At 50.5% G+C, this 20,537-nt stretch overlaps 1 protein-coding gene across 1 annotated transcript in view; it reads right to left on the bottom strand.

The window, feature by feature from the left end:
- The window catches only part of LOC138652065 (ATPase family AAA domain-containing protein 3-A), a 136,810-nt gene that overhangs the window by 7,927 nt on the left and 108,346 nt on the right, over window positions 1-20,537 (bottom strand). The window contains exons 10-15 of the mRNA XM_069742787.1: window positions 18,134-18,259; window positions 17,115-17,239; window positions 16,706-16,757; window positions 15,582-15,652; window positions 14,203-14,370; window positions 12,945-13,053 (exon numbers count right to left, since the gene is read on the bottom strand). Of these exons, the coding sequence (XP_069598888.1) occupies window positions 12,945-13,053; window positions 14,203-14,370; window positions 15,582-15,652; window positions 16,706-16,757; window positions 17,115-17,239; window positions 18,134-18,259 (651 nt within the window). The remainder of the gene's footprint in view (window positions 1-12,944; window positions 13,054-14,202; window positions 14,371-15,581; window positions 15,653-16,705; window positions 16,758-17,114; window positions 17,240-18,133; window positions 18,260-20,537) is intronic.

The raw sequence follows: 20,537 nt of genomic DNA, 5'->3' as shown, positions 1-20,537 counted from the left end.
GAGGAATGAGGAAAGATGACGGAGGAAGAGCGCGAGCGGCAGTCCCTGCTGAGAGCTGCTGGCGTACTAAAACCCAGCATCCCGTCTCATTCATATTCATACCTCTCATCCCCCCCCTGCGGACACGTTAACCCATTTCCGCAGACTTGGCTGACAAAGCAAGTCTTCCGCCGAGCTGGGAGGCGAGATACCCTCTAACAAGGTGACCCTCTCGGCGGGCGCTGGACGGTTACAGTGACAGAGTTCATGCGTTTACCAGGACAGATTCGACTCGCTGCAGGGCACACGGGCGACCATGTGTTCTGCCGTCATTCTCCGAGAGCTCCTAAATAATGCGGCATTTAGTGGCCCAAGTGGAATGGCCTCCATTAAAAAACGCGGCACATCTCAACTTCTCTCCGGCTGGGATGTGATATAAATTGGTGTCATCCATCTCCTGCAGGTTTCACAACCCTAAACCTTTAATGCTCTTGAATCAGCAATATTAGAAGCGGCTCCCTGTCCCAGGCTGCCATCTATTGCCATCCCCACCTATAAAACACTACCTATCAGAAGACTTCGTGCCGGCTAGAAAACATGGCGCAGGGGGACACCGGGATACGGATTGCTTTCAGGGTGCCACACTTATTTATGATATTATTATTATTTATTATAGCAAAGAGTTTTTTTTTCCCTTTAATTTGGACCTGTAAATATTCTTGATTGGTATGTTTTATGAAATAATTGTATTTCCCATGAAATAACAATTTTGGGACATTCGATGTTGTACATTCCTCTGTTATTCCTACTGGAAATTTAAGAAAAAATTGGCAGCCGGGCTGGGATCGGGTGAGAGTGTGTTCCTACACACACACACACACCGACACTGTCCAATCAGTGGTGAGAGCTAGTTGGGGGTGTGTCCCCTACACACACTGACATTGTCCAACTAGGGCTGAGAGAGTGGGTTCTAGTTGGGGGCGTGTCCCCCCCACACACACACTGACATTGTCCAACTAGGGCTGAGAGAGTGGGTTCTAGTTGGGGGCGTGTCCCCTACACACACTGACATTGTCCAACTAGGGCTGAGAGAGTGGGTTCTAGTTGGGGGCGTGTCCCTACACACACTGACATTGTCCAACTAGGGCTGAGAGAGTGGGTTCTAGTTGGGGGCGTGTCCCTACACACACACTGACATTGTCCAACTAGGGCTGAGAGAGTGGGTTCTAGTTGGGGGCGTGTCCCCTACACACACACACTAACATTGTCCAACTAGGGCTGAGAGAGTGGGTTCTAGTTGGGGGCGTGTCCCCCCCACACACACACTAACATTGTCCAACTAGGGCTGAGAGAGTGGGTTCTAGTTGGGGGCGTGTCCCCTACACACACTGACATTGTCCAATCAGTGGTGAGGGCTAGTGCTAGTTGGGGGCGTGTCCCTACACACACTGACATTGTCCAACTAGGGCTGAGAGAGTGGGTTCTAGTTGGGGGCGTGTCCCTACACACACTGACATTGTCCAACTAGGGCTGAGAGAGTGGGTTCTAGTTGGGGGCGTGTACCCCCCCCACACACACTGACATTGTCCAACTAGGGCTGAGAGAGTGGGTTCTAGTTGGGGGCGTGTCCCCTACACACACTGACATTGTCCAATCAGTGGTGAGGGCTAGTGCTAGTTGGGGGCGTGTCCCTACACACACTGACATTGTCCAACTAGTAACATAGTAACATAGTAACATAGTTAGTAAGGCCGAAAAAAGACATTTGTCCATCCAGTTCAGCCTATATTCCATCATAATAAATCCCCAGATCTACGTCCTTCTACAGAACCTAATAATTGTATGATACAATATTGTTCTGCTCCAGGAAGACATCCAGGCCTCTCTTGAACCCCTCGACTGAGTTCGCCATCACCACCTCCTCAGGCAAGCAATTCCAGATTCTCACTGCCCTAACAGTAAAGAATCCTCTTCTATGTTGGTGGAAAAACCTTCTCTCCTCCAGACGCAAAGAATGCCCCCTTGTGCCCGTCACCTTCCTTGGTATAAACAGATCCTCAGCGAGATATTTGTATTGTCCCCTTATATACTTATACATGGTTATTAGATCGCCCCTCAGTCGTCTTTTTTCTAGACTAAATAATCCTAATTTCGCTAATCTATCTGGGTATTGTAGTTCTCCCATCCCCTTTATTAATTTTGTTGCCCTCCTTTGTACTCTCTCTAGTTCCATTATATCCTTCCTGAGCACTGGTGCCCAAAACTGGACACAGTACTCCATGTGCGGTCTAACTAGGGATTTGTACAGAGGCAGTATAATGCTCTCATCATGTGTATCCAGACCTCTTTTAATGCACCCCATGATCCTGTTTGCCTTGGCAGCTGCTGCCTGGCACTGGCTGCTCCAGGTAAGTTTATCATTAACTAGGATCCCCAAGTCCTTCTCCCTGTCAGATTTACCCAGTGGTTTCCCATTCAGTGTGTAATGGTGATATTGATTCCTTGTTCCCATGTGTATAACCTTACATTTATCATTGTTAAACCTCATCTGCCACCTTTCAGCCCAAGTTTCCAACTTATCCAGATCCATCTGTAGCAGAATACTATCTTCTCTTGTATCAACTGCTTTACATAGTTTTGTATCATCTGCAAATATCGATATTTTACTGTGTAAACCTTCTACCAGATCATTAATGAATATGTTGAAGAGAACAGGTCCCAATACTGACCCCTGCGGTACCCCACTGGTCACAGCGACCCAGTTAGAGACTATACCATTTAAAACCACCCTCTGCTTTCTATCACTAAGCCAGTTACTAACCCATTTACACACATTTTCCCCCAGACCAAGCATTCTCATTTTGTGTACCAACCTCTTGTGCGGCACGGTATCAAACGCTTTGGAAAAATCGAGATATACCACGTCCAATGACTCACCGTGGTCCAGTCTATAGCTTACCTCTTCATAAAAACTGATTAGATTGGTTTGACAGGAGCGATTTCTCCTAAACCCATGCTGATATGGAGTTAAACAGTTATTCTCATTGAGATAATCCAGAATAACATCCCTCAGAAACCCTTCAAATATTTTACCAACAATAGAGGTTAGACTTACTGGCCTATAATTTCCAGGTTCACTTTTAGAGCCCTTTTTGAATATTGGCACCACATTTGCTATGCGCCAATCCTGCGGAACAGACCCTGTCTCTATAGAGTCCCTAAAAATAAGAAATAATGGTTTATCTATTACATTACTTAGTTCTCTTAGTACTCGTGGGTGTATGCCATCCGGACCCGGAGATTTATCTATTTTAATCTTATTTAGCCGGTTTCGCACCTCTTCTTGGGTTAGATTGGTGACCCTTAATATAGGGTTTTCATTGTTTCTTGGGATTTCACCTAGCATTTCATTTTCCACCAACTAGGGCTGAGAGAGTGGGTTCTAGTTGGGGGCGTGTCCCCTACACACACTGACATTGTCCAATCAGGGGTGAAAGTGTCACACTGTGTAGGGACATGCCCATTTGACTATTGCTGGACCCGAGGAGGCCGAGTAAATACATTTTTTTTTATTATAACAAAACTGCTGCCGGGGTCAGGGGTTTTATGAGACTGGAAAACCCCTTAAAAATCCCACTTTGGTAACCGGTGCACGACTGCAGCTCTTTACAGTGTTGTCTATGAGATATAGGAGGGGAGGAGTGTGCAAACTGGGAATAGTGGGATCTCTATTCTCCCGATACAAGATGGCCCAATATACAGGACTCCCCCCCCCCCCCCCCCACACACCCAAATATTCAATTACAGCATATCCTGCCCCAAAGTCCAGCAAATCTTTATGACATGCCAAGTGACTACTGGGGAGTTGAAGTAAGTGTCCCCGTCCTTGTGGGGGCTGCTCTTTTCTGAAAGTTATAGAAACGTGCCATACTATCCCAAACGATAGGATTCTGATAATGTGAGCTACAAGGCGATGAGAAAACAAAAACACCCCCCTAACTGCAGTACCTTCCCATCCCCCAATGCAAAGGCTACAAAGGGGACAACAATGGCTCCAAGCATTCATCAATAAACGTGGAAGAAAGCTAGCCCATTCATGGGTGACCCTAGCGAAGACACAGAGGGGCTTCTATTGATTTGTCCTGCAGGTGCCCCCCTTGTACTAGGACCTGCGTATCCGCGATGTAAGGAGAGAAGGGGAGAATAAACAATCCTGACAAGAGGCAGCAATCTCCATCCTGGGGAGAGTCGATGGAAACGCTTTCGCTCAGTGCCGTAGCATTGAGGCCTCCTGCTCCCTGGCCCTCGCTAATGCAAATGGTTATCCGCCGAGCGGAGATAATGGGCCTGAAACTCGGCTCTGCAGTCATTTTCTGCAATTTGTCACACGGGCTCAGCCGCCTGAGCTCAATCGGGCGTCACGGCAGTATTTTGCGCTTCCCTCTCCCCTTTTTAATACCAGTATTTAGTTCTGCATTCTTTTTTTTTTTTCTACAAAAAACATGAAAACATGCAGAAATAATGGGGAAAGCCGGGATTCGACAGTAAATAGATTCTAATTAGGGCGACGCGCGCCGGGGTGGAGGGAGGAACGCCAGGCTCAGGTCAGAAAGGTCCTAGGGCGTCCCTCGAGGGACGAGAGACAATCCTTCTAAGACATCACGGGGATATACATCGCTTTAACCCCTTACCGTCGGGTTATTAATATTTTAATTTCTGCCATTATTATTTTTTTTTTTACATTTCTCCTTTTCCTAGAGCCATCATTTTTTTTCTTTAATTACTTTTAGGGTATGTGCACACGTATTATTGAGGGCTGCGGATTTTTCCGCAGCAGATTTTTGGGCAGCGGATTTCATAAATCCGCAGGTAAAAGGCACTGCGTTTTACCTGCAGATTTACCGCGGTTTTTGTGCGGATTCCACTGCGGTTTTACACCTGCGGATTCCTATAATGGAGCAGGTGTAAACCGCGGCGGAATCTGCACAAAGAATTGACATACTGCAGAATGTAAACCGCAGCGTTTCCGAGCCGTTTTTTTCCGCAGCATGGGCACTGCGGATTGCGTTTTCCATAGGTTTACATTGTACTGTAAAAGCATGGAAAGCTGCTGCGGATCCGCAGCAAAATCCACAACGTGTGCGCAAAGCCTCACTATTTCTTTCTCCCTTTTTTTTGGTGGTGGGGATTTTAAATCGTATTTATCCTAGGGGTCAATTAATTGTGTATTTTGCCAAATCAGATTTTTTTGGAATGCAGCGATTAGTGATAAGCGCTCGAGTAAGGTGTTATCTGAGCATGCTGGAGTCCTAGACGAGGGTCTTCGGCGCGCTCAAAAAAACAGGATTTTTGGTTGCTTACCGTAAAATCTGTTTCTTGAAGCCTCCATTGGGGGACACAGGAACCATGGGTGTATGCTGCTGCCACAAGGAGGCCGACACTATGCAAATAAAAAAGTTAACTCCTCCTCTGCAGTGTACACCCCACCAACTGGCATTAAACTCTTCAGTTAGTGAGAAAGCAGTAGGAGAAAGAACAAGGTTGAAAAACCATAACCACAAACTTGAGAACTGTAAACGTGAGAACAGTCAGAGAACATATAACAAAAACATTGGGAGGGAGCTGTGTCCCCCAATGGAGGCTTCAAGAAACAGATTTTACGGTAAGCAACCAAAAATCCTGTTTTCTTTATCGCCTCTCATTGGGGGACACAGGAACCATGGGACGTCCCAAAGCAGTCCCTAGGGCGGGAAAACAGACTTCCATCAGGTCAGAGGACTCACCACTGCCGCCTGCAGGATCCTTCTGCCTAGGCTGGCGTCCGCCGATGCGTAGGTGTGGACCTTGTAAAATTTGGCGAACGTGTGGATGGAAGACCAAGTTGCCGCTTTGCAAAGCTGTAGGGCGGAAGCCCTGTGGTGCACCGCCCAGGAGGCGCCGACTGCCCGGGTAGAGTGAGCCTTAATCCCAGGAGGGGGCACTCTGTTCTTGACCCGGTAAGCCTCCAAAATTGCCATTCTGATCCAGCGAGCAATAGTCGCTTTAGAAGCCGGCTGGCCTCTGCGCGTGCCATCAGGAATGACGAAAAGGGAATCCGTCTTCCGGAAAGTGGACGTTCTGTCCAGATAGATCCTCACAGCCCTGACAAGGTCCAGCTTGCTCAACGATCGCTCCAGAGGATGAGTCGGAGCTGGACAAAAGGAAGATAGAACGATGTCTTCGTTGAGGTGGAAGGTGGAAACCAACTTAGGAAGAAAAGAAGGTGGGGGCCGGAAGACCACCTTGTCCTGGTGAATGACCAAGAACGGAGGACGGCAAGACAGCGCCGCCAACTCGGAAACGCGGCGAATGGACGTGATGGCCACAAGAAAGGCCACCTTCCATGATAAAACTGATAGAGGAATCTCCCTAAGAGGTTCAAAGGGAGAAACCTTCAGAACGACCAGAACCAGGTTTAGGTCCCATGCCTCCACAGGGGCCCTGTACGGCGGGACGGCGTGGGCTACCCCCTGAAAGAAGGTCTTAACCTGTGGCCGAGAGGCCAAGGTCTTCTGAAAGAGGATGGAAAGCGCAGAGACCTGACCCTTTAGGGAACTAAGAGCCAGGCCCGAATCCAGTCCTGCCTGAAGGAAGGCCAAAAGAGAAGGCAGGGAAAAAACCATAGGCGGAACGCGGTTGGACTCGCACCAACGGAAGTAGGCCTTCCAGGTGAAGTAGTAGATCCTGGAAGACGAAGGCTTCCGAGCCTGAATCATGGTGTGAATCACCCGGTCCGAAAGGCCGGACGCTCTTAGAACCGCGGTCTCAACAGCCACGCCGTTAAACTGAGCGACCGAGAATTCGGGTGGCAGATCGGACCCTGGGACAGCAGATTGGGCCTGTCTGGAAGGCGCCAGGGAGCGTCCGCGAGAAGGTTGACGAGCTCCGCGAACCAAGCTCTCCTGGGCCAATCCGGGGCGATCAGGATGACCGGCACCCCTTCCGCTTTGATCTTCTTCAACAGTTTGGGAAGTAATGGAAGGGGTGGGAACAGGTAGGGCAGCTCGAACTGTGACCAAGGAATGGCCAGAGCATCGACGCCCACTGCGAGAGGATCGCGGGACCTGGAGACGAACTGCGGAACCTTCCTGTTGACTCGAGACGCCGTGAGATCCACATCCGGAGTTCCCCATCGAAGACAAATCTGATGGAAGACCTCCGGATGCAAGGACCATTCCCCTGCCGCGAGGCCTTCGCGGCTGAGGAAGTCGGCGGCCCAGTTTTCCACGCCGGGGATATGCACCGCGGATATCACCGGAACCGTTGCCTCTGCCCAAAGGAGGATCTTGGATACCTCGGCAAGGGCCAAGGAGCTCTGAGTCCCCCCCTGATGGTTGACATATGCCACAGCCGTGGTGTTGTCCGTCTGGATCCGGACTGGAAGGCCCCTGAGGATCCTTTCCCAGTGGCGGAGGGACAGAAAAATGGCCCGAATTTCGAGGACGTTGATTGGCAGAGATGACTCCTGCGGCGACCAACGGCCCTGAACCGTCAGGTGGCGAAAAACCGCACCCCAGCCGATCAGGCTGGCGTCTGTTGTCACCACCTGCCAGTGAACCGGAAGGAAGGACCTGCCCTGGGAGATGAGAGGTGACGTCAGCCACCAGATGAGAGACCGCTTGACCCGAAAGGAGAGTCTGATCGGCTGATCCAGGGAGAAGACCGACCTGTCCCACTGGGACAGAATGGCTTGCTGAAGGGGGCGCGAATGGAATTGGGCGAAGGGAATCGCTTCCAATGTAGCTACCATCCTCCCCAGAACCTTCATGGCCGAACGGAGGGAGGGAGGCCGAGGACCCTGGAGCGAGCGTATGTCCCGACAAAGAGTGGATCTCTTGTCTTTGGGAAGGAAGACTCTGCTCTGACGAGTGTCGAAAAGCATGCCCAGAAAGATGATGCGCTGAGAAGGAATAAGGCAGGACTTCTTCCGGTTGACCAGCCACCCGAAACGGGCTAAGGTGTCGAGAACAATGGACAGGCTTTCGTGGGCCTGAGCAAAGGACGGAGCCTTGATGAGGATGTCGTCGAGATATGGAAATAGGACCAAGCCTCTGACTCTCAAGATGGCCATCAGCGCCGCCATGATCTTCGTGAACACCCTTGGCGCGGTTGCGAGACCGAACGGCAGGGCGACGAACTGAAAATGATCTCGTTGCACTGCGAAGCGCAGGAAACGGTGATGTCCGGGAAATATCGGGACATGGAGGTAGGCGTCCTGGATATCTATTGAGCATAGAAACTCCTGAGCCTCCATGGAAGCAATTACTGAACGAAGGGATTCCATCCTGAAGTGTCTCAGGCGAACTCTCCTGTTCAGCAATTTGAGGTCCAGAATGGGACGAACCTTGCCGTCTTTTTTCGGTACCACAAAAAGATTCGAGTAGAAACCCGTGAAGCGTTCTTTTTCTGGGACGGGAACGATTACCCCGGATTTGAGCAGAGAAGCGATGGCTGAGAAGAAGCCCGGAACTAGAGCGGGATCTCTTGGAGGACGGGATTGGAAGAAACGATCCCGAGATCGGGAAGCGAACTCTATCTTGTATCCCGAGGATACAACTTCCCTGACCCATGCATCCTCTACTGCGGAAACCCAGACGTCCCTGAAAAGGAGAAGACGGCCGCCCAATCTGGGAGTCGGGCTGGAGTCTTGCTGAGAGTCATGCCGAGGTGGATATTCCAGTCCTGGGCCTGGAGGATCTACCCTGGGAGAAGCGAGGACGCCAGGACGGAGTGGGCCTAAAGGACACCGCCTTCTTCTCTTGACGTGCCTGTGGCCTCTGTTGCTGCTGGGAAAAGGAGTTTGACGCAGCAAAGCGACGAAAAGGCCGAAAAGAACGAAACTGTCGTCTAGGAGGAGGGCGACGAGGCTTAGCCTGGGGGAGAAGAGAACTTGTACCCCCGGTGGCGTCCTTAATTATTTGGTCCAGCTGGGAACCAAAGAGACGAGAGCCCTGGAAGGGCAGACTAGTGAGGGACTTTTTGGAGGACAAGTCCGCCTGCCAGGCCTTGAGCCAAACGGTCCGGCGGATGGCAACGGCATTGCTGGAAGCTTGAGCCGCACAAGACGCGACATCCAGGGAGGCGGAAACCAGGTATTCACCAGCGTGGGAAATCTGGTTGGCAAGTTCCGCTAATTGCGCGGGAGGCGCCCCATCCAGGATACCTCGCCGAAGATCCTTGGCCCATTTTGAGATGGATTTTGAAGCCCAAGTGGACGCAAAAGCTGGACATAGAGCCGCTGAAGCCGCTTCAAAAGCAGATTTCGCGAAGGATTCTATAACTCTATCGTTAGAATCCTTCAGAGATGCTCCGCCGGACAGAGGAAGCACCGTGTTGGTGGACAGCCTGGAAACAGGGGGATCCACCGAGGGAGAGGCCGTCCAATTGGCGGTAAGTTCTGGAGGAAAAGGATATAACACACCCAGGCGTTTTCCCCTCTGAAAACGCCTAGTGGGGTTCTCTCTCTCTCTGGACAAGATTTCCTCGAATTCAGGATGAGGAGCGAAAAATTTTGAAGGTGATTTGGCCCGTCTAAACGAAACCGCCTGATCTGCGGGTTCCGTAGAGGGATCCTTGATGCCACAGGTTTGGTTTATTGCCCCAATGAGGTTCTGGACTGTCTCACTCATGGTGGCGATTTGGTTAGGATCCAGCTCCGAAATATCCTCCGAAGCCGCATCAGATAATGCCTCGCCTGACTCAGGGGAGGAGGATCGGTGGGACACCAACCGCGGGGGAGGGCCGAGCGGCGAGATGGAGCGCGAAGAGGACTCAGACCGATGTTCCTGTCTGGACCTTTTGTGGCTTATCAAGGAGAGCTCTGGCGGCGGTTCCTGTGACCCGCTGGCTACGGCCGGGGTCTGCAGGGGTAACCGATCAAGCGCGGACACCAGGGTTTGAGATACCCGTGTTAAATCGGCCACCGATTGTGACAGAGAGGCGGCCCCAGCCTGGGATGGGGGGGATCACTCTCGGGCGGAACAGCCGGGGGATCCTGGGCAGTGGGAACAATCGGGTTGCTGCAGGACTGACACAGCGGGGAGGACTGACCTGAGGGAAGTTTGCTGTTACAGGACGAACAAGCAAAGTACGTGACTAAGGCAGAAGAAGAAGTAGGGGGGCGAGAGCGGCCCCCTTTAGATGTAGACATTTTGAGAGGTCCCTGAAGATGCCAGTGGGTTAGGGGACAGTGGGGCAGAGGGGGGTGTCAGTCTGCAGTGCAGCTACTCACGGACCCGTCCTGGAAGATGTCCCACTTGCCGGTGGAGAACTCCTGCCCTGAGGTGCTGGATTCTGTGCCCACGGAGGATGCAGTGGCGAAGGTGTGGGGCGCGCTGCGTGAGCTCCTGCAGCTAAGAAGCGGTGAGCACACACAGACGCTGTCCCTGGAGGAAGGGGGCGGAGCCAGACAGGGGGGCGCCGATGAGCAGGCACAGTATGTCGGGCGGGAGAAAAGCCCGCCCGATGAAGAAGGAAGTGGGCGGAGCGCGGCACCGGAAGTAGGCCCCGGGAAAAGCCGGGGCCTATATTAGAAGCCGGTGCCCGCTGAGAAGAACCCCCGCGGCGCAGACACTGCCCGGCAGAGCGGCGCTGTGGCCGCCGCATGAAAGAGAGAGCGCTGCCGCCGGATAAGAGTCGCCGGAGTAGGCCCCGGAAAAGCCGGGGCCTAAATTAGGAGCCGGTGACCGGAGAGAAGATCCCGGCGGCGCAGACGCTGCCCAGCAGAGCGGCGCGGCAGCCGCCGCATTTAAGAGAGGGAGCGCTGCCGCCGGTGAAGAGTCGCCGGAGTAGGCCCCAGCTGGCTGTGGAGGTGAGCGACGCCTGAGGAGCCGCCGCATAGAACGCTGAGGGGGAACGCTGAGGGCAGCTGGTACGCCGCAAGTGGGCCCCGGGAAAGGCCGGGGCCTAAATTAGGAGCCAGCGACCGCTGAGGGAAAAGCTGCAGGCAGGAGTGTGCCGCAAGCAGGCCCCGGGAGGCCGGGGCCTGAAGGAAGAACGGCGACCGCTGGAGGAACGCGGTGGGGCATGGAAAGGTAGCGCGGCTGACAGAAAAAAACGCCACGTCAGAAAGAGCCACCGCGCAGGGAACGGGGAAAGTGCTGCAAATGCAGCGATGACCCCGCGCTGAGTCCTGGGAACCCCTTTAGAAATACTCACCTAGTAAAATCCCACGTCGTCTGCTACTAACCTTGAGAAGGTATCAGACGTCCATAGGAGCTGCTGATGGACGTCCTCGTCTCCTCCGACCGACAGGCTCTGGTAGGCGAGTGGGTGGGGGACGGGCCAGGACCGGACTTCTGAGCACGCTTGTGTGCCAGGCTCTTGGTCCTGCTGAGGGATCTATGAGGATACGGGGTGGCAGTACACGCCGTACTCATAGTCCGCTTGTGGGACTACAGGTGTGACTGCTCACCCTGTATCCCATCCGGAAAAAAAAACCTGAAAAGAAACGACGCACATTGAGGTAGATAAGGGTCTAATGAAAGACCCGTGTCCACCTCCTACTAAACTGAAGAGTTTAATGCCAGTCGGTGGGGTGTACACTGCAGAGGAGGAGCTAATTTTTTTATTTGCATAGTGTCAGCCTCCTAGTGGCAGCAGCATACACCCATGGTTCCTGTGTCCCCCAATGAGAGGCGATAAAGAAATATGTTCGAGTCCTCACGGCTGCATGTCTCGCGGCGGTTCAACAGTTGCAGCACGCGCAGGGATTGCCGGTTTGTTAGGTAATCCCTGAATGTGTTTTGGCTGTTGAACAGCAGCGAGACACTCAGCTGTGGAGACTCGAACATATTATTCGATCACGTCTAAGTCACTTGGTTAGCATCCGAGCATGCTCAGATAACACCTTATCCCAGCACGTTCGCTCATCACTAGCAGCGACCTCAAATATGCTTTTTATTTATGGTCTTTCTTAAAGGTTTAGAGGTGGTTCTGATCACTGCCGTTAGAGGCAGGTGCTGTCTGTATAACACAGTCCGCTCCTGCCCTGTATCGAATAGGCCTTGGAAAATGGTGGATCAACCTGGACCCATTGAAGTGTGGTAACACGAAATGGCCGTCGTCCTTTCTCCCCGCACCCCTCTGCACCTTACCATGTAAGATGAAAGTCATGAAATAAAGGACTTTTCACTCAAGCTGCCATGGCGAGTGTCGCATACTTTTTTCGGAATTATTTAGGCTTATGAATCCCCCCAGATCACGCTCTGTGCGGATTGGCTGGTTTCTGAGCCGGGACTGGAGGGTATGTACGTGTAATACATACCCCCGGGCCAGAGCCTGTCCAGTGGGCGCAGCCTTGCCCCACATACTTGTATTGAGTGAGGCCGCGCCAACTGGCCGGGACGATGTATAACTCATACATAGATGGCTGATGTTATGCTGATGGACAGCTGGCTCCCCGCTGCCTACCTGCGGAGATCTGGCTATCAATCAGCATGACGACAGCGCTGTTGAATTGCCAGCAGGAGCTGAGAACTGACCGCTCCGTGCCGGGTAGAGCAAGCAGATAGTAACTCCTTACCGAACGTGTTAGTTTTTACGCTCACAATAAAAAAAATTGTTTAACAAATTGTTCTGGAGAAACCTTTTAATTTCAGGACTCTATAAAAGGAAGGAGGGAATTTATACGTCCTTAAAAGTAAAAGTTTAACGCCGACCTTTATAAAGAGATATTCAGAAATTAATGAACAACAGTTGATCTAACAAACTCCATATTGGAACACCCTGGATGAATCTGAGAGTTGCAGGTGACCCATCTCCACGGCCGAGCACCCCCAGCGGTAATATCGCACCTCCCGCAACTAGAATTTGTACTATATATCAATTTATTTAAAAAAAAAAAAAAAAAAAAAAAAAAAAGGTCATTGCTTCTAAAAAGGTCTATTACACACCAAGGCCCCCCCCCTCAAAAAAAGCCAACGTACCTGCCAGGCAACACCCAGCTTGGAGATCTCTCGGCCAGACATGCCTTGGGTGATTTTCGCCAGCTCGGAGCACTTCTTCCCGTAGTCAAACTGTGCAACTTTCAGCCGTCTAAACAAAATAATGAAACCAGATTGTAACAGCTCGGAGACATGGACTAATGGAGCACGCAGGACAATGGCTCCTATACAGAGCTAATGCATAGCGGGACCACCGCCCTCACACCGCCATCTGATCACACGAAGCCCCTCATTTACTGACCACCTACGTTACATATCCATTCTAAAAGACTCGAGGCAGAAACTGAACCGGGAGAAGGCCGGAAACTGCCATGAACAAGAATTTAGATGGGATATGACGGATCCGATAAACACTTGGGTGTAATGAGCCCAATAAAAAAATAAACAACAATAATAATAAGCAGCAGTACATGATGGGGGGGGCCCTGTGAAAAGGAAAATCTGCCTTTGAACCACTTGGGCATCACAGAAAAGATTTTTTTGGATATGATCTATATCTATATGGGCCCAATTTCATAGTGGGTACGCGGCCCATTATGGGGCCAAGTCTATAGTGGATATGCGGCCCATTATGGGGCCAAGCCCATAGTGGGTATGCGGCCCATTATGGGGCCAAGTCCATAGTGGGTACGCCGCCCATTATGGGGCCAAGTCTATAGTGGGTACGTGGCCCATTATGGGGCCAAGTCCTTAGTGGGTACGCGGCCCATTATGGGGCCAAGTCCATAGTGGGTACGCGGCCCATTATGGGGCCAAGTCCATAGTGGGTACGCGGCCCATTATGGGGCCAAGTCCATAGTGGGTACGTGGCCCATTATGGGGCCAAGTCCTTAGTGGGTACACGGCCCATTATGGGGCTAAGTCCTTAGTAGGTACGCGGCCCATTATGGGGCCAAGTCTATAGTGGGTATGCTGCTTATTATGGAGCCAAGTCCTTAGTGGGTACGCGGCCCATTATGGGGCCAAGTCCTTAGTGGGTACGCGGCCCATTATGGGGCCAAGTCTATAATGGGTATGCGGCCCATTATGGGGCCAAGTCTATAGTGGGTATGCGGCCCATTATGGGGCCAAGTCCATAGTGGATACGCGGCCCATTAAGGGGCCAAGTCCATAGTGGGACACAGACTGTTGTTGTCCTCAGCCCATAGTGGGACACGGGCCTGAATCGGGCACAGGTTTTGTTTGATCTTTCATGGTTTCATTCATGATGAGAATACAAGTACCACCAAAGCGGACTTACTGCTTCCCCTCGCTTGCAGGCTGTAGGACATATTTATCGAAGTACAGACGGACCAAGCGCTCTCTTTCCTCCAGTCCCGGGAGAGCAAAGTTGACGATCTCGTCTATTCGATCATTGATGGCCCAGTCAAACTGTTCCGGCTGGTTACTGGCCAGCACCAACATGAATCTGGAGGGAGAAATGGACACAGGTTATCACATCATATTACCAGAGTGCGGCCCTGTTCACATTGCGCTAAGACCCTTTGCTTGATGTATAGGTTACAAAAAGCATCTTCAGTACTGTATACCGCCACCGAAAAGCTGCGCTGTCTATACCATAATCGCACATGTGTTCTTCTGTCCGAAGCAGCAGGTCATCTCCAATAATTGGGCATTATTGTCAGAAGCCACATTGTTGCTTGGGATCTCGGGGCAGAGCTTGAGGACTACTCCAGGATTATATATAAGTATTAGGACGGCTGCCTGAGTATAATAGGTTAATGACAGTCTGTATCATTGCACATATCACCCGACCTAAAGAGACCCCAAAACTTTCCAAAAATCTCATAAGAAATGCATCTCATCAGACCAAGAAAATCGGCAGCGTTGGATCGGGCAGGTTTTTATTTGTCCTGTGTATTTCCCCTCCCACACTGTGCACATGTCATTTTAACAAGCCGGACCATTAGCGTTGCTCATTACAGAACAAAAAGTCTTTATCACAAGACATTAATCTACTCCGCAGGCAGCGGCAGCGCAGACAGGCTCCATTAACCATTTACAAGTCACTTGCGGAATATCCCACGCACCCAAAAACGCGAGGTGCGGCTGACAACATCTGGCGCACTTGTGCATAATGAAAACAGCTGCGGATATTCCAACTGACAAAAAAAAAAAAATCCTAGCCAGAAAATGTTGAAAACCGCAGCGTGTCAATTTAAGGTGCGGATTTAACCCTTCGATGGGAAAATAAAAAATGTGCAATAATGACCAATTATTGGAGAAAAATGAAAAATACATGATCTGTCGTTTCATGCGGCTGCTGGAGTCAACCACAGACATTATTACTGGAGGCCGAGATCCAGAAACCAGTGGAAGGGAACCGTTACCAGGAGAGCACCAGAGAACGTAAAATATATTACATGTGTATCTTTTTATTTATGATTGTACCCAATCTGCAGAAAAGGAGCTGCAAGCAAATCTGCACTAAAGGTGCTGCAGAAAATTTCCGCTGCGGATTCACTGTGTGAACGTATAGAGGTAGCAAGTATTGATGTATCGCTGGATCGTGGCTTCGGAGCAAGTGTCAATGCAGGAAAACGTGGCGTTATAACAATCTTGGACTGATGTGAATTAACCCTTAAATAAGAAATTTGAGTGGGGACAGACAGGACTCACTTGTTACTCTGCTCCCCGGTCCTGTACAGGAAAGCATTTAGTGTCGCTCTCAGATCCTCACTGATTTTCTCCTGTAAAATAAAGCAGAGGAGGCAGCTGTCCAATCACATCTGTCTTTATTAACCGGTGATGCCTGCTATCCAGCCTTGTATAACGGCCCGGCTGGAGCGCTCAATCAGCTGGCTCATGCCTGGGTCCCTCGTTACTCTCACACATTAACTCTGCAGATCTTCGCGCTCTACGTGGGCCGGGAATGGCAGTATGTCGTATTCTGCCATGACACCTCTCCTCGCTGAGCCAAGAAGCTCACATTTCCACACCGTGCCCTCACTTATGTGTTACTTGCATACGTTTTGCAAAGGAATGTGCCGAAAGCAAGATCAATAATTAAAAAGGAAAACTCCGGGCAAATGTATACACTGTCTAGTATAAGATCTGAGGGTCCGACGTATGATCCTGGGGTGGTCTTCTTTGGATCCTTGTATGATGGCAGAGATCCATACCCAGAGGAACGTCAGGAGAGATCAGGCATGCTGGATTTTAACATGCCTGATCCTGACTGTCGATGGAGGAAGTCGGCATCTAAGGAGTATGATGCATCTTTAAGGGAGAGCGCCAGACAAAAACTGTTATATCAGGCCGTCTCAAATTAAGGACCAGAGATACAGAAATTTCTAGAGATCGCTCCCTCGTGACCTCCACAGACATGACCCAGTTGCGGGTAAACTACTTGGAGGTACCCAAGACAAATCATAAAAATAAGCCAAAACTTAAAGACATGCCCCATTATTTGGCGCAGATCTATGCCAAAAGCAACGTGCTGAGACTACTGCAATCTTGGAGAACACGTCCACCTTCACGCTCTCTCCTTAGGACCTCGTACACACAGAGCCAGAGAACGGAGGAGATAGATGGAAGGGAAACGTTTGGCCACACCAAGGGTGCACCGAGCGCCTGTTCTTGGTTTGGTCAGTCATTCTGTCCCTTTAAGTCTTACTGGAGGCCTTGGCTCAATGCGACGGTGACGCTGTCCGAGCAGAATAGCTCATACGTCCCTGTACTATCTAAGACGCCATTATATGACCTGCAGATTAGGGGTTAGTGGCCCATGAGTGATTACATACCGTGGCCCTCTTCCTCAAGAAAGCGTCAGCTTCATCCACAAACAACAAGAGTCTGAAAAACAAGAGAAGAATTATAGGGAAAATCTCATTCATTTACCGCTATTGTCCGACTAGATCAACCCCAAAAGTCCATTTTCTTCCATCTGTCTTATACAATGTCTGCCCATATATACAGGGCATCTGATAAATCACATTCATGCAGAGAACCGCACATCGCTATTCACAATTAGTCATATTTTAATCAAAAACACTATGAAGACACAAGTGCTGGGTCACACGTATTAATCATGGCGTGTGGGTCTCTAATTCAGTGACCCCGTAAAGATACAGATCGGGATCACTGAGTGCGGAGGGGGTGCCGATACTTTTTTCCCCATAGTGTTTGCATACAGCATTGTACATCCCTCACCCTCTCTTGCTGGTGTTGGCCCAGTCAAAAACTTTATGCATTGCAGTAACTCCGTCCCGCCCCATGGGGGCGACATCCCCACCGGTCATGATGGCGTAATCCATTCCGGAATGCATGGCGAGTTTCTTAAAAAAAAAGAATAAAATAAAATAAACCCAAGACATCACACTGGTGAACCAAACACAGCAATCCGGTCACATGACAGGGTACCGCGGCCGGGGATGGCTGTAAACTTGGCTCCGCATTGTCAGCCCATAGACCGATGGCGGCAGCTCCAGGATCACACGGACACAACACAGGAAAATGATCCGCTGTGGAGCAGACGACCAAAAACCACAGAGGCTTAACCCCTTCGCTGCATCATTTCCCGGTTTCTGACTATTCCCCCTGCACTTGCTCTTCACCGATTTTATAGGACGTCATTTACTTTTATAGCCATTGCTTTAAATGGGTACTGCCATCTCCAAGATCCTATCTCAATATGTAGTAGGTAAAAAAAAAATAATACTAGCAAATACCGCCAATTAGAAATGTTGTATAGTTCTTCTGATAAGCTCTGTCATTTCCCCCATGTGCAAGGCATTGCCGAAGATTAGGAATCCAGGGTTACAATCATTCATATTGTGATAATGATCGTAACCATGGATACTTAAGCTACTGCAATGCCCTGCACACGGGGAAGTGACATACCGTAGCTTATCAGAAGAACTGTACTACATATTCTAATTGGAGGGGTTTGCTAATATTATTACTACACCTACTGCATATTGGGATGGGATCTTGGAGAGGGCAGTACCCATTTAAAGCAAGGACCTCATTTATGGACAAGGACCTCCTGGTATCAGAGTTTGTAGCTGAAGATCAGGGGAAACGCATATTGATAAGATGCATAACTTACTGATTCAGGGAATTTTTATATCTGGACAATTCTTTTGAAAAATAATCTTTTCCAGCCAGTCGGGTAACTATCTTCGATAATCCAACTATGTTGCAGTCCATTAGGAAAGTGGCTGCTTTACCTTGGCAAACAGCGTCTTCCCCGTCCCAGGAGGACCGTACATTAATATATTCCTGTACAGTCCTTTGTTCTGCTTCGTGTTCCTTGTGGCAATCGCAATATCTCTTACTCGCTCTTCCAGTTTGGGCTGAAAACATAAAGAGAAATAGATCACTCCGCGCCTAAGGATGCGTCCATAGACGGGTGACCATTAACTGGCAGAAGGGGACGGCGCCCGTCTTTATGGCTCGATCAATAGCAGGCGCAGACCACTTCACAAGATAAACGCCAGCTTGTTTTATGGCAGGGCTTACCGAGACGGGGGCTTGTTAGAGGGGCCGGAAGGACTCGCTCATCCAATTAATCGGTTTAGCACATAACACAAGGACGACCTCAGTGCAAGGGTCCGGGATCAGGGGGAACGAGAAGCGAGCAAATGGCGAAATGCTAGACAAATTGCTGCCCCGGGTAGTCGTTTTTATTACTTTGTTATTTAATGCGCAGGTTCACATTTATCATTTACCCAATGAATAGGTGATGAATAACAGGATTTTTGGTTGCTTACCGTAAAATCTGTTTCTCGGAGCCTTCATTGGGGGACACAGGAACCATGGGTGTATGCTGCTGCCACTAGGAGGCTGACACTATGCAAATAAAAAGTTAGCTCCTCCTCTGCAGTGTACACCCCACCGACAGGAAGTAGGATCTTCAGTTAGTGAGAAAGCAGTAGGAGAAGCAACGTGTAAAAGAGAAGGATAATATAATAATAAACTTTATATAGCGCCAACAAAATCCATGGCGCTTCACAGATTAACAGCTTCAAACACTCAGAGTGTTCAAAGAACTCAAACGTAGACAGTAAACAGAGCTGTTCAACTTGGGAGGGTGCTGTGTCCCCCAATGAAGGCTCCGAGAAACAGATTTTACGGTAAGCAACCAAAAATCCTGTTTTCTCTATCGCCTTTCATTGGGGGACACAGGAACCATGGGACGTCCCAAAGCAGTCCCTGGGGTGGGAAAAAACAGACTTCCATCAGGCCAGAGGACTCACCACTGCTGCCTGCAGGATCCTTCTGCCCAGGCTGGAGTCCGCCGTAGTTCGGCGAAACGTGTGGATGGAAGACCAGGTTGCCGCTTTGCAAAGCCGTCGGCGAAAGCCCTGTGACGTACCGCACTGGAAGCGCTGACTGCCCGGGTAGAGTGAGCCATCATCTCAGGAGGGGGCCCTCTGTGCTTGACCCGGTAAGCTTCCAAAATTGCCATTCCGATCGAGTGAGCAATCGTCGCCTTGGAAGCCGGCAGGCCTCTACGCACGCCATCAGGGATGGCGAAAAGAGAATCCATCTTTCGGAAAGCGGCCGTGCTAGCCAGGGAGATCCTCACTGCCCTGACGAGGTCCAGCCTGTTCAACGATCGCTCCAGAGGATGAGTCGGAGCTGGACAAAAGGAAGGTAGAACGAAGTCCTCGTTGAGGTGGAAAGATGAAAACCACCTCGAGAAAGGAAGGAAGGCGGAGGCCTGGGACCACCTTATCCTGGTGGAAATATCAAGAAAGGAGGACGGCAGGAAATGGCCGTCAACTCAAAAACGCGGCGGATCGAAGAGATGGACCTGAGAAAAGCCACCTTCCGAGATAGAACTGACAGGGAAAACTCCCTGAGAGGCTCAAAGGGGGGAACCCCTAAGAACAACCAACACAACCTTTAAATCCCATGAATCCACAGAGGCCCTGAACGGAGGGACAGCGTGGACTACTCCTTGAAGGAAAGTCTTAACCTGTGGCTGAGGAGATAAAGTCTTCTTAAAGGGAAGAAGAGCGCAGGAACCTGGCCCTTTTGAGAACTGAGAGCGAAGCCCGAATCCAGTCCTGCCTGAAGGAAAACCAAATGGAAGGCAGGGAAAAGGGACATAGGTGAAAAGCGGTTGGACTCGCATCAGCGAAAGTAAGCCTTCCAGGTACAATAGTAGATCCTGGAAGAAGACGAAGGCTTCCTAGCCTGGATTATAGTGTGACTCATCCGGGCCGAAAGGCCGGACACTCTTAAAAACAGTGGAGTCCACATCCACGCCGTTAAACTGAGCGACCGATAATTCGGGTGGCAGATCGGACCCTGAGACAGCAGATCGGGTCTGTTTGGAAGGCACCAGGGGTGTCCGCGAGAAGATAGACGATGTCTGCAAACCAAGACCTCCAGGGTCAATCCGGGACGATCAGAATGACCGGCACCCATCCCGCCTTGATCTTTTTCGACAGCTTGGAAAGCAATGGAAGGGGTGGGAACCGATAGGGGAGCAGGAACTGCGACCAAGGAATGGCCAAAATGTCAACACCACTGTGAGGGGATCACGGGACCCTGGGCCGACCCGAGGGACCTCCTGTTCAATCGGGACGCCATGAGGTCCACCTTTGGAGTCCCCCATCGAAG

Source organism: Ranitomeya imitator, chromosome 10, assembly GCF_032444005.1.
Source record: "Ranitomeya imitator isolate aRanImi1 chromosome 10, aRanImi1.pri, whole genome shotgun sequence".
Classification (NCBI taxonomy): domain Eukaryota; kingdom Metazoa; phylum Chordata; class Amphibia; order Anura; family Dendrobatidae; genus Ranitomeya; species Ranitomeya imitator.
Note: the sequence above shows the minus strand (reverse complement) of the source record. Positions and strands in the feature narration are given on the sequence as shown.